Genomic DNA, 14,650 nt, shown 5'->3' on the forward strand with positions numbered 1-14,650 from the left:
TGACATTGTGTCTGTGATTATTACTCACATTAATGTCACAGATCAGTGATCACAAGCAGTTATTACATAAACATTACTGACATTGTGCATGTGATTATTACTCACATTAATGTCACAGATCAGTGATCACAAGCAGTTATTACATAAACATCACTGACATTGTGCATGTGATTATTACTCACACTAATGTCACAGATCACAGTGATCACAAGCAGTTATTACATAAACAACATTGACATAGTACATGTGATTATCACTCACACAAATGTCACAGATCACAGTGATCACAAGCAGTTATTACATAAACATTACTGACATTGTGTCTGTGATTATTACTCACACTAATGTTACAGATCACAGTGATCACAAGCAGTTATTACATAAACATTACTGACATTGTGCCTGTGATTATCACTCACACTAATGTCACAGATCACAGTGATCACAAGCAGTTATTACATAAACATTACTGACATTGTGCCTGTGATTATTACTCACACTAATGTCACAGATCACAGTGATCACAAGCAGTTATTACATAAACAACATTGACATAGTACATGTGATTATCACTCACACAAATGTCACAGATCACAGTGATCACAAGCAGTTATTACATAAACATTACTGACATTGTGTCTGTGATTATTACTCACACTAATGTTACAGATCACAGTGATCACAAGCAGTTATTACATAAACATTACTGACATTGTGCATGTGATTATCACTCACACTAATGTCACAGATCACAGTGATCACAAGCAGTTATTACATAAACATTACTGACATTGTGCATGTGATTATCACTCACACAAATGTCACAGATCACAGTGATCACAAGCAGTTATTACATAAACATTACTGACATTGTGTCTGTGATTATTACTCACACTAATGTTACAGATCACAGTGATCACAAGCAGTTATTACATAAACATTACTGACATTGTGCATGTGATTATCACTCACACTAATGTCACAGATCACAGTGATCACAAGCAGTTATTACATAAACATTACTGACATTGTGCATGTGATTATCACTCACACAAATGTCACAGATCACAGTGATCACAAGCAGTTATTACATAAACATTACTGACATTGTGTCTGTGATTATTACTCACACTAATGTTACAGATCACAGTGATCACAAGCAGTTATTACATACACATTACTGACATTGTGTCTGTGATTATCACTCAACCTAATGTCACAGATCACAGTGATCACAAGCATTTATTACATGCAGACACAAAGGGGCATATGTATCAAGCTCCGAATGGAGCTTGATGCCCCGTGTTTCTGGCGAGCCTGCAGGCTCGCCAGAAACCGCAGTTATGAAGCAGCGGTCACAAAGACTGCTGCTCCATAACCTGTCCGCCTGCTCTGAGCAGGCGGACAGACATCGCCGGAATCAACCCGATCGAGTGCGATCGGGTTGATTGACACCCCCCTGCTGGTGGCCCATTGGCCGCGAGTCTGCAGGGGGCGGCGTTGCACCAGCAGCTCTTGTGAGCTGCTGGTGCAATGCTGAATACGGCGAGCGTATTGCTCGCCATATTCAGCGAGGTCTGGTGGACCTGATCTGCAGTGTCAGATCAGGTCCGCCAGACCTTGATAAATATGCCCCAAAATTATTAATGTCAGAGGTCTAATGCATTAAATACATTATTATTAAATACATTGTACAGAATTTCCCTAGGGACTTGTGTTCTCCTAGGTTCACAAACTATCACATTACCTGAGCGGATGTCACTCCCTGCTTGGCCTGGAATCTCAGCCACATGAAGAGATCATCATCTTCTTTCGTCTGCAGCTTCAGAACATCCTCGTCTATCAGGCGGATGTACTCTACGTAGGCCTAAGAATACAGAGACATTGAGGCCTACTTATCAAACCGTCAACTTACTTGCATTCAACGGCACCAATACGCTCACCTGACATCGTTTAACATCGCGACTGCGGACCTGAATATGCTCTCCATATATTATATTAAACTATATATTAACCTACCCTAACTATTATACTGAAATTACATTAAACTATATTAAACTATTTATTAATCTACCCTATTATACTAAACTAGTCCTAAAGCCCGTGTACACGGGTCAATTTTTTAAGTACCGCAGTTCCAACTCTTGCTCCCTCTCTCTCCCCCCTCTCTTTTGCGCTCTCCCTCTCTCTCCCCCCTCTTTTGCGATCTCTCTCTCCCCCTCTCTTTTGAGCTCTCTCTCTCCCCCCTATTTTGCGCTCTCTCTCCCCCCTCTTTTGCTCTCTCTCTCCCCTCTTGTGCTCTGTCTCTCCCCCTCTTATGCTCTCTCCCCCCTCTTTTGCTCTCTCTCTCCTCCTCTTTTGCTCTCTCTCCCCTCTTTTGCTCGCTCTCTTTCTCTCTTCCCCCCTCTTCTGCTCTCTCCCCCCTCTTTTGCTCTCTTTCTCGCCCTCTTTTGCTCTCTCTCCCCTATTTTGCTCTCTCACTCCCCTATTTTGCTCTCTCTCTCCCCTATTTTGCTCTCTCTCCCCCCTCTTTTGCTCTCTCTCTCCCCTATTTTGGTCTCTCTCCCCCCTCTTTTACTCTCTCCCCCCTCTTTTGCTCTCTCTCCCCCCTCTTTTGCTCTCTCTCCCCCCTCTCTTTTTGCTCTCTCTCCCCCTCTCTTTTGCTCTCTCTCCCCTATCTTTTGCTCTCTCTCTCCCTCTTTTGCGCTCTCTCTCTCCCTCTTTTGCGCTCTCTCGACCCCTTCTCTTTTGCACTCTCTCTCCACCCTCTTTTGCGTTCTCACTCTCCACCCTCTCTTTTGAGCTCTCTCTCCCCCTCTTTTGCGCTCTCTCTCTCCCTCTTTTGCGCTCTCTCTCCCCCTCTTTTGCTCTCTCCCCCCCATTTGCCATCTCCCCCCTCTTTTGCTCTTTCTCTCTCTCCCCCCCTCTTTTGCTCTCTCTCCCTCTCTCCCCTTCTCTTTTGCTCACTCCCCCCCTCTCTTTTGCTCTCTCTCCTGCCTCTTTTGCTCTCTCTCTCCCTCCTCTTTTGCTCCCCCCCTCTTTTGCTCCTCTCTTTTGCTCTTTCTCCTCTATTTTGCTCTCTCCCCCTCTTTTTTGCTCCCTCTCCCCCTCTCTTTTGCTCTCTCTCTCTGCTCTCTTTTGCTCTCTCTCTCCCCCCTCTTTTGCTCTCTCTCTCCCTCCTCTCTTTTGCTCTCTCTCTCCCTCCTCTCTTTTGCTCTCTCTCTCCCTCCTCTCTTTTGCTCTCTCTCCCCTCTTTTGCTCTCTCTCCCCTCTCTTTTGCTCTCTCTCTCTTCCCCCCTCTTTTGTTCGCTTTCTCTCTTTCCCTCCTCTCTTTTGGTCTCTCCCACCTCTCTCCCATCGGCCACGCCTGTCACGCACGCTCCCACGCCCCCCGTCCATGCCCCCATCATGTCACACCCTGGCCACGCCCCCATCATGCCACACACCCCTTCCACGCCCCCATCACGGCACACCCGGGCCACGCCCCCAACAGGCAGCTTCCGCAGTGCGCACTCGTCTGCTGCTCAAGGCCAGGTATGTTTGTCCTCTGCAGTCTCTACTGCGCATGACTGCATCTGATAAACATACCTGGCCTTTTATTATATAGGATTACATTAAGCTATATTAAACTAAAAATTAATCTACCCTAACTTTTATACTAAATTACATTAAACTACAAATTAAATTAATTATATAATATATTTAAACACCTAACCCTACTCAAATAATTTAAATCTACAATTAAAAATTACAAAGTTACAAAGAACTAACAATTAAGTTAAAAAAAAAATAAACTCTAAGTTACACAAAATAAAAAATAAAAATATCAAAGATTTAAACGAATTACACCTAATCTAAGAGCCCAATGAAAATAAAAAAGACCCCCAAAATAAAAAAACCCGAACCTACAATAAACTACCAATGGCTCTTAAAAGGGCCTTTTGCGGGGCATTGCCCAAAAGAAATCAGCTCTTTTGCCTGTAAATAAAAAATACAAACACCCCCCCAACAGTAAAACCCACCACCCACACAACCAACCCCCCAAATAAAAACCTAACTAAAAAAAACCTAAGCTCCCCATTGCCCTGAAAAGGGCATTTGTATGGGCATTGCCATTAAAAGGGCATTTAGCTCTTTTTCAAAAGCCGAAACCCTAAGCTAAAATTAAAACCCACCCAATAAACCCTTAAAAGAGCCTAACACTAACCCCCGAAGATCCACTTACAATTTCTGAAGAGACGACATCCATCCTCAGCGAAGCGGCAGAAGTCTTCATCCAAGCCCGCAGAAGTCTTCACCCAGACGGCATCTTCTATCTTCATCTTCAAGACATACGACGTGGAGCATCCTCTTCTTATGACGTCTTCTTCGGAATGAAGGTTCCTTTAAATGACGTCATCCAATATGGCGTCCCTTAGATTCCGATTGGCTGATAGAATTCTATCAGCCAATCAGAATTAAGGTTGAAAAAATCCTATTGGCTGTTGCAATCAGCCAATAGGATTGAGCTTGCATTCTATTGGCTGATTGAATTAGCCAATAGAATGCGAGCTCAATCCTATTGGCTGATTGGATCAGCCAATAGGATAAAAGCTCAATCCTATTGGCTGATTTTTTCAACCTTAATTCTGATTGGTTGATAGAATTCTATCAGCCAATCGGAATCTAAGGGACACCATCTTGGATTAAGTCATTTAATGGAACCTTCATTCCTAAAAAGACGTCGTAAGAAGAGGATGCTCCGCGTCGGATGTCTTGAAGATGGAGCCGCTCCGCGGGATGGATGAAGATAGAAGATGAAGATAGAAGATGCCGTCTGGGTGAAGACTTCGGCCGCCTGGATGAAGACTTCTGTCGGCTTCGATGAGGACTTCTGCTGCGTCGTTGAGGATGGATGTCGGCTCTTCAGAAACTGTAAGTGGATCTTCGGGGTTAGTGTTAGGCTTATTTAAAAGGGTTTATTGGCTGGGTTTTATTTTTAGATTAGGGTTTGGGCTTTTGAAAAAGCGCTAAATGCCCTTTTAAGGGCAATGCCCATACAAATGCCCTTTTTCAGGGCAATGGGGAGCTTAGGTTTTTTTAGTTAGGTTTTTATTCGGGGGGGTTGGTTGTGTGGGTGGTGGGTTTTACTGTTGGGGGGGTGTTTGTATTTTATATTTACAGATAAAAGAGCTGATTTCTTTGGGGCAATGCCCCGCAAACGGCCCTTTTAAGGGCCAATGGTAGTTTATTGTAGGTTAGGGGTTTTTTTTATTTTGGGGGGGCTTTTTTATTTTCATGGGGCTCTTAGATTAGGTGTAATTAGTTTAAATCTTTGATCATTTATTTTTTATTTTGTGTAACTTAGTGTTTATTTTTTTTTGTAACTTAGTGTTTGTTATTTTTTGTAACTTAGTTGATTGTAATTTTTAAATGTAGATTTAAATTATTTGAGTAGGGTTAGGTGTTTAAATATGTAATTTAGTTAATTTAATTTGTAGTTTAATGTAATTTTAGTATAACAGTTAGGGTAGATCAATTATTAGTTTAATGTAGTTTAATGTAATTTAGTATAATAGTTAGAGTAGGTTAATAAATAGTTTAATATAGTTTAATTTAAATCTAAAGGTAAGTTTTAATTTATTATAAGATAGGGATGAGTTAATATTTAATATAAAGTTAGCAGGTCGTTAGGTTTAGGGGTTAATAGGTTAATTTAGTTTATGGCGATGTGGGTGGCTGGCGGTTTAGGGGTTAATAGGTTTAGTAAGTGCTAGTGATGGAGGAGGCCAGGGGTTTAGGGGTTAATAAATTTATTTAGTTGTGGTGGGCTCCGGGAGCGGCGGGATAGGGGGTTAATACTTTTATGTAGGTGGCGGCGGTGGCAGGGCGGCAGATTAGGGGTTAATAAGTATAATGTAGGTGGCGGCAGTGTAGGGGGAGGCAGATTAGGGGTTAATAAGTATAATGTAGGTGACGTCGGTGTAGGGGGCGGCAGATTAGGGGTGTTTAGACTCGGGCTTATGTTAGGGTGTTAGCTGCAAACATAACTTTTATTCTCCCATAGGAATCAATGGGATATCGGGCAGCAGCGAACATAAGCTTTTGCTGCTTTCAGACTCCCATTGATTCCTAAGGGCATCCGCCGCCTCCAGGGCAGCAGATTGAAAACCAGGTACACTAGGCCGGAATGGTGGCGAGCATACCTGGTAGATATTTGTTAAATAGCAAAAGTAGTCAGATAGTGCCGAATTTGCATTCGGAACATCTGTAGTGACGTAAGCATCGATCTGTGTCAGACTGAGACCGGCGGATCGTATGTTACTTCACAAATTTTAATTTTGCCGGTCTGTAGGCTTTGATAACTAAGGGGAGTCAAGTTCGCAACAATTATGCTGCGGAATTCCAGCGTATTTGCGGTTGACGGCTTGATAAGTAGGCCTCATTTTGAGAAGCTAACACCTTCTGACTGTGTATCTTTACCGCACAATGTAAGGAGGCAGTGGAAAGTATTTTAGATATAAAAAGTGACGTAAATGTTCCTCCCATGTCAACTAGTTAAAAGATGGGATTAACCTCTTGTATAGTTATATAGCAAAGAACTTGCCTAGCCCACCCTCCTTACTGCTGTAGTCAATGGGTCCATCTGCTCCATATAAGGTCCCGCACAAGCATGCAACCTGTTTGTGGTCAGGAATAATAAACTAAAAAGAATTGTCCTAACTGTAGATGGTTCTGGGTGTAATTAAACCCCAGAATAATCATTATACCTGATCCTTGTTCGGCTGCAATCTGTCTTCCATTGTCTGATGAGCCACATTGGAGTAATAGGCATAGGAGAGATCATAGTCCACTGGATAATCGTCCACTCCCAAGTGATGCTTATGACCCAGCGACAACAGGGAGAGTCGCTCATCATCTTGAGCTGAGATGAGTTTAAACCTCAGAGCCTGAAAATTTCATAAAGAATAAAAACTAGATTGCAAGTTGAGAGCTAAAGCAAACAGTAATGAGAAGTAATATTGGTCACATCACTTATGCTACACTCAAATTACAAACTCAATGTAAATAATTAAAGAGATATTACCTCACATGAGCTTAAAGGGACACTGTACCCACAATTTTTCTTTTGTGATTCAGATTGAGCATGACATTTTAAGCAACTTTCTAATTTACTCCTATTATCAAATTTTCTTCATTCTCTTGGTATGTTTATTTGAAATGCAAGAATGTAAGTTTAGATGCCGGCCCATTTTTGGTGAACAACCTGGGTTGTCCTTGCTGATTGGTGGATAAATTCATCCACCAATAAAAAAGTGCTGTCTAGAGTACTGAAAGCTTAGATGCCTTCTTTTTCAAATAATGATAGCAAGAGAACGAAGAAAAATTGATAATAGGAGTAAATTAGAAAGTTGCTTAAAATTGCATGCTCTTTCTGAATTACAAAAGAAAAAATTTGGGTTCAGTGTCCCTTTAACTGGACTTATAACCAAATAGTTGCATGCTTTAGACAGAGCACAACATTTCTAATTAACTTTTATTATCAAGTTGTATTAATTCTCTTGGTATCCTTTGGAGAGGGAACAGCAATGCACTACTGGGAGGTAGCACTGAGCACATCTGGAGAGCCAATGACAAGAGGAACCAATCAGCAGCTAGCTCCCAGTACTGCATTGCTGCTCCTGAACCTACTCAGGTATGCTTTTCAATTAAGTATAACAAGAGAACAAAGCAAATTAGATAATAGTAGTAAATTACAGGGAGTGCAGAATTATTAGGCAAGTTGTATTTTTGAGGATTAATTTTATTATTGAACAACAACCATGTTCTCAATGAACCCAAAAAACTCATTAATATCAAAGCTGAATATTTTTGGAAGTAGTTTTTAGTTTGTTTTAGTTATAGCTATTTTAGGGGGATATCTGTGTGTGCAGGTGACTATTACTGTGCATAATTATTAGGCAACTTAACAAAAAACAAATATATACCCATTTCAATTATTTATTTTTACCAGTGAAACCAATATAACATCTCAACATTCACAAATATACATTTCTGACATTCAAAAAACAAAACAAAAACAAATCAGTGACCAATATAGCCACCTTTCTTTGCAAGGACACTCAAAAGCCTGCCATCCATGGATTCTGTCAGTGTTTTGATCTGTTCACCATCAACATTGCGTGCAGCAGCAACCACAGCCTCCCAGACACTGTTCAGAGAGGTGTACTGTTTTCCCTCCTTGTAAATCTCACATTTGATGATGGACCACAGGTTCTCAATGGGGTTCAGATCAGATGAACAAGGAGGCCATGTCATTAGATTTTCTTCTTTTATACCCTTTCTTGCCAGCCACGCTGTGGAGTACTTGGACGCGTGTGATGGAGCATTGTCCTGCATGAAAATCATGTTTTTCTTGAAGGATGCAGACTTCTTCCTGTAGCACTGCTTGAAGAAGGTGTCTTCCAGAAACTGGCAGTAGGACTGGGAGTTGAGCTTGACTCCATCCTCAACCCTAAAAGGCCCCACAAGCTCATCTTTGATGATACCAGCCCAAACCAGTACTCCACCTCCACCTTGCTGGCGTCTGAGTCGGACTGGAGCTCTCTGCCCTTTACCAATCCAGCCACGGGCCCATCCATCTGGCCCATCAAGACTCACTCTCATTTCATCAGTCCATAAAACCTTAGAAAAATCAGTCTTGAGATATTTCTTGGCCCAGTCTTGACGTTTCAGCTTGTGTGTCTTGTTCAGTGGTGGTCGTCTTTCAGCCTTTCTTACCTTGGCCATGTCTCTGAGTATTGCACACCTTGTGCTTTTGGGCACTCCAGTGATGTTGCAGCTCTGAAATATGGCCAAACTGGTGGCAAGTGGCATCTTGGCAGCTGCACGCTTGACTTTTCTCAGTTCATGGGCAGTTATTTTGCGCCTTGGTTTTTCCACACGCTTCTTGCGACCCTGTTGACTATTTTGAATGAAACGCTTGATTGTTCGATGATCACGCTTCAGAAGCTTTGCAATTTTAAGAGTGCTGCATCCCTCTGCAAGATATCTCACTATTTTTGACTTTTCTGAGCCTGTCAAGTCCTTCTTTTGACCCATTTTGCCAAAGGAAAGGAAGTTGCCTAATAATTATGCACACCTGATATAGGGTGTTGATGTCATTAGACCACACCCCTTCTCATTACAGAGATGCACATCACCTAATATGCTTAATTGGTAGTAGGCTTTCGAGCCTATACAGCTTGGAGTAAGACAACATGCATAAAGAGGATGATGTGGTCAAAATACTAATTTGCCTAATATTTCTGCACTCCCTGTAGAAAGCTGTTTAAAATGACATGTGCTGAATCATGAAAGAAAAAGTCTGACTTTATTGTCCTTTTAAGTTTTTCATGTTGGATAGAGCAGGTGCAAGAACCAATCAGCATATGATCAGATAATACATTTCTATTTTATAAGTGCTACAGTTATTCCTATAGACTGATGCAGGTTGCTACATAAACTGTTCTAGTGCACTTCTTCAGCTCATCATTTATTACCCTCATTTCTGTAAGTTATTATTCTGTGTAGCAGAAAGCACAATCGCTGGAGCTAATAGATAACACCAGGTTTTACAAATTGTTAAAAGAGAAAATATTTTTTAAACTTTAAATGATTACTTTAATATAAAATTAGCGCTCTACTTGCACTTTGTGATTCCATAGAAAGTGTAGCACGTGCCACATGTGTAGTGTAAAAGGGCTGAAATCAGTGTTTGTCTCGCATGCGTCAACAAGAAACTTAACTGCTTTTGTTACAATACAATAATGCACCTATATGAGCTTGTGAGTATATTACATATGTATATACATTGTTGTATTTATATGTATTTTATTGTATAATGCTATAATGGGTTTTTAATTATTGTTGTGATTTTATAAATCGTGTTTTTTGCTTTTGGAGAGAATTTTTTCGAAAGAAGATTTGTTTGTGATTTTAAAATTTTAAAGAAGACAGTAGCTGCAGATCTCTACGTTTAAAAAAGTGCTTTTTTATTATAATACGCCTAGATTTAGAGTTTGGCGTTAGCCGTCAAAACTAGCGTTAGGGGCTCCTAACGCTGGTTTTGGCCGCCCGCTGGTATTTAGAGTTGCAGTGGCGGTAAATTATGCTATACGCTCCCTTTTTGGAGCCTAACGCAGCCCTTCTGTGAACTCTAAATACCAGCGGTATTTAAAAGATGCAGGAGAAAAAAAGCATGCGTAGCTAACACACCCCTTTAGCCGCAGAACTCTAAATCTAGCCGATATTCTTTTATTGAGATTTTTTAGCAGTAACAACGTAGTAAGAATTAATACAAATGTGCAGATTTGAACTGAACCAGCATGAGTAGTAATCATACAGTAGACAATGCAAGTTACAAGTATAGTGAACATATAAGTATAAAATCTCAATAGAGGGGTATATCTATTCTGTACAAAGATTTGAAGTGGGTTTGCAAACCCACTTAAAATCTTTGTACAGAATAGATATACCCCTCTAAATATATATACATGAATATTTATTCATGATCATATTCCTATGTTTCTTAGTGGTCAGTATATGCTTCTGTTGATATAAGTTTGCTAGAATTTTCACATTTTAAATGATTATGATAAAAGGTTAAGGCATATACTGTAATAAATAATGTATATTATTATCACATATGTAAATAGATGTCTTTGCCTGATAACATAAAAGTGTGAAGTTAAGAAAAAAATGTAAACTTCTGTATATGTACATATGCACTTTATTTGTGATTTACCTACGCCTAGATTTGGAGTTTTGCGGCCAAGGGTGTGCGTTAGCTACGCGTGCTTTTTTCTGGCCGCACCTTTTAAATACTGCTGGTATTTAGAGTTCACAGAATGGCAGGGTTTTCAGTGCGTTTGGCTCCAAAAAGGGAGCGTAGAGCATAATTTAACGCCACTGCAACTCTAGATATCAGCGGTGCTTACGGACGCGGCCAGCCTCAAAAACGTGCTCGTGCACGATTCCCCCATAGGAAACAATGGGGCTGTTTGAGCTGAAAAAAAACCTAACACCTGCAAAAAAGCCGCGTTCAGCTCCTAACGCAGCCCCATTGTTTCCTATGGGGAAACACTTCCTACGTCTGCACCTAACACTCTAACATGTACCCCGAGTCTAAACACCCCTAACCTTACACTTATTAACCCCTAATCTGCCGCCCCCGCTATCGCTGACCCCTGCATATTATTTTTAACCCCTAATCTGCCGCTCCGTAAACCGCCGCTACTTACATTATCCCTATGTACCCCTAATCTGCTGCCCCTAACACCGCCGACCCCTATATTATATTTATTAACCCCTAATCTGCCGCCCCCAACGTCGCCTCCACCTAACTACACTTATTAACCCCTAATCTGCCGACCGGACCTGAGCGCTACTATAATAAATGTATTAACCCCTAATCCGCCTCACTCCCGCCTCAATAACCCTATAAGAAATAGTATTAACCCCTAATCTGCCCTCCCTAACATTGCCGACACCTAACTTCAAGTATTAACCCCTAATCTGCCGATCGGAGCTCACCGCTACTCTAATAAATTTTTTAACCCCTAAAGATAATTCTAACCCTAACCCTAACACCCCCTAAGTTAAATATAATTTTATTCTAACGAAATAAATTAACTCTTATTAAATAAATTATTCCTATTTAAAGCTAAATACTTACCTGTAAAATAAACCCTAATATAGCTACAATATAAATTATAATTACATTGTAGCTATTTTAGGATTAATATTTATTTTACAGGCAACTTTGTAATTATTTTAACCAGGTACAATAGCTATTAAATAGTTAATAACTATTTAATAGTTACCTAGTTAAAAATTAATTAAATAAAATACCTACAATTATCTACAATTAAACCTAACACTACACTATCAATAAATAAATTAAATACAATATCTACAAATAAATACAATGAAATAAACTAACTAAAGTACAAAAAATAAAAAAATATTTACAAACATTAGAAAAAAATTACAACAATTTTAAACTAATTACACCTACTCTAAGCCCCCTAATAAAATAACAAAGACCCCCAAAATAAAAAAATGCCTTACCCTATTCTAAATTACAAAAGTTCAAACCTCTTTTACCTTACCAGCCCTTAAAAGGGCCCTTTGCGGGGCATGCCCCAAAAAATTCAGCTCTTTTGCCTGTAAAAAAAAACATACAATACCCCCCCCAACATTACAACCCACCACCCACATACCCCTAATCTAACCCAAACCCCCCTTAAATAAACCTAACACTAAGCCCCTGAAGATCTTCCTACCTTATCTTCACCACGCCGGGTTCACCGATCGATCCAGAAGAGCTCCTCCGATGTCTTGATCCAAGCCCAAGCGGGGGGCTGAAGATGTCCATGATCCGACTGAAGTCTTCATCCAAGCGGGAGCTGAAGAGGTCCATGATCCGACTGAAGTCTTCATCCAAGCGGGAGCTGAAGAGGTCCATGATCCGGCTGAAGTCTTCTATCAAGCGGCATCTTCAATCTTCTTTCTTCCGGATCCATGTTCATCCCGCCGACGCGGAACATCCATCTTCAACGACGACTTCCCGACGAATGACTGTTCCTTTAAGGGACGTCATCCAAGATGGCGTCCCTCGAATTCCGATTGGCTGATAGGATTCTATCATCCAATCGGAATTAAGGTAGGAAAATTCTGATTGGCTGATGGAATCAGCCAATCAGAATCAAGTTCAATCCGATTGGCTGATCCGATCAGCCAATCAGATTGAGCTTGCATTCTATTGGCTGTTCCGATCAGCCAATAGAATGCGAGCTCAATCTGATTGGCTGATCGGATCAGCCAATCGGATTGAACTTGATTCTGATTGGCTGATTCCATCAGCCAATCAGAATTTTCCTACCTTAATTCCAATTGGATGATAGAATCCTATCAGCCAATCGGAATTCGAGGGACGCCATCTTGGATGACGTCCCTTAAAGGAACCTTCATTCGGCGAGTAGGTGTCGGTTGAAGAGCCCGATGATGGATTTCTTCAGCCGCCGCTTGGATCCAGACTTCAGCCCGAGGATGGACGTCACTCTTCAGCCCCCCGCTTGGGCTTGGATCAAGACTCTGGACCGATCGGGGAACCTGGCATGGTGAAGACAAGGTAGGAAGATCTTCAGGGGCTTAGTGTTAGGTTTATTTAAGGGGGGTTTGGGTTAGATTAGGGGTATGTGGGTGGTGGGTGGTAATGTTGGGGGGGGGTATTGTATGTTTTTTTTTTACAGGCAAAAGAGCTGAATTCTTTGGGGCATGCCCCTCAAAGGGCCCTGTTCAGGGCTGGTAAAAGAGCTTTGAACTTTTTTAATTTAGAATAGGGTAGGGCATTTATTTATTTTGGGGGTTTTTGTTATTTTATTAGGGGGCTTAGAGTAGGTGTAATTAGTTTAAAATTGTTGTAATATTTTTCTAATGTTTGTAAATATTTTTTATTTTTTGTAACTTAGTTCTTTTTTATACTTTAGTTAGTTTATTTCATTGCATTTATTTGTAGATTGTGTATTTAATTAATTTATTGATAGTGTAGTGTTAGGTTTAATTGTAGATAATTGTAGGTATTTTGTTTAATTAATTTATTGATAGTGTAGTGTTAGGTTTAATTGTAACTTAGGTTAGGATTTATTTTATAGGTAATTTTGTAATTATTTTAACTATTTTAGCTATTAAATAGTTCTTAACTATTTAATAGCTATTTTACCTGGTTAAAATAAATACAAAGTTACCTGTAAAATAAATATTAATCCTAAAATAGCTACAATATAATTATTCGTTATATTGTAGCTATATTAGGGTTTATTTTACAGGTAAGTATTTAGCTTTAAATAGGAATAATTTATATAATAATAGTTAATTTATTTCGTTAGATTTAAATTATATTTAACTTAGGGGGGTGTTAGTGTTAGGGTTAGACTTAGCTTTAGGGGTTAAAAAATTTATTAGAATAGCGGTGAGCTCTGGTCGGCAGATTAGGGGTTAATGTTTGAAGTTAGGTGTCGGCGATTTTAGGGAGGGCAGATTAGGGGTTAATACTATTTATTATAGGGTTATTGAGGCGGATTAGGGGTTAATAACTTTATTATAGTAGCGGTGCGGTCCGCTCGGCAGATTAAGGGTTAATAAGTGTAGGTAGGTGGCGGCGACGTTGTGGGGGGCAGATTAGGGGTTAATAAATATACTATAGGGGTCGGCGGTGTTAGGGGCAGCAGATTAGGGGTACATAAGGATAACGTAGGTGGCAGTCGGCAGATTAGGGGTTAAAAAATGTTAATAGAGTGGCGGCGATGTGGGGGGACCTCGGTTTAGGGGTACATAGGTAGTTTATGGGTGTTAGTGTACTTTAGAGCACAGTAGTTAAGAGCTTTATAAACCGGCGTTAGCCCAGAAAGCTTTTAACTACTGACTTTTTTCTGCAGCTGGAGTTTGGTCGTTAGATTTCTAACGCTCACTCCAGCCACGACTCTAAATACCGGCGTTAGAAAGATCCCATTGAAAAGATAGGATACGCAATTGACGTAAGGGGATCTGCGGTATGGAAAAGTCGCGACTGGAAAGTGAGCGTTAGACCCTTTAATGACTGACTCCAAATACCAGAGGGCGTTAAAAA

At 40.4% G+C, this 14,650-nt stretch overlaps 1 protein-coding gene across 1 annotated transcript in view; it reads right to left on the reverse strand.

Annotated features, from left to right (window-relative positions):
• LOC128652729 (protein sel-1 homolog 3) overlaps window positions 1-14,650 on the reverse strand; it is a 611,474-nt gene that overhangs the window by 367,420 nt on the left and 229,404 nt on the right. Inside the window, exons 11-12 of the mRNA XM_053705661.1 lie at window positions 6,750-6,929; window positions 1,748-1,867 (exon numbers count right to left, since the gene is read on the reverse strand). Coding sequence (XP_053561636.1) covers window positions 1,748-1,867; window positions 6,750-6,929 — 300 coding nt within the window. The remainder of the gene's footprint in view (window positions 1-1,747; window positions 1,868-6,749; window positions 6,930-14,650) is intronic.

This window comes from Bombina bombina, chromosome 3, assembly GCF_027579735.1.
Source record: "Bombina bombina isolate aBomBom1 chromosome 3, aBomBom1.pri, whole genome shotgun sequence".
Lineage (NCBI taxonomy): Eukaryota > Metazoa > Chordata > Amphibia > Anura > Bombinatoridae > Bombina > Bombina bombina.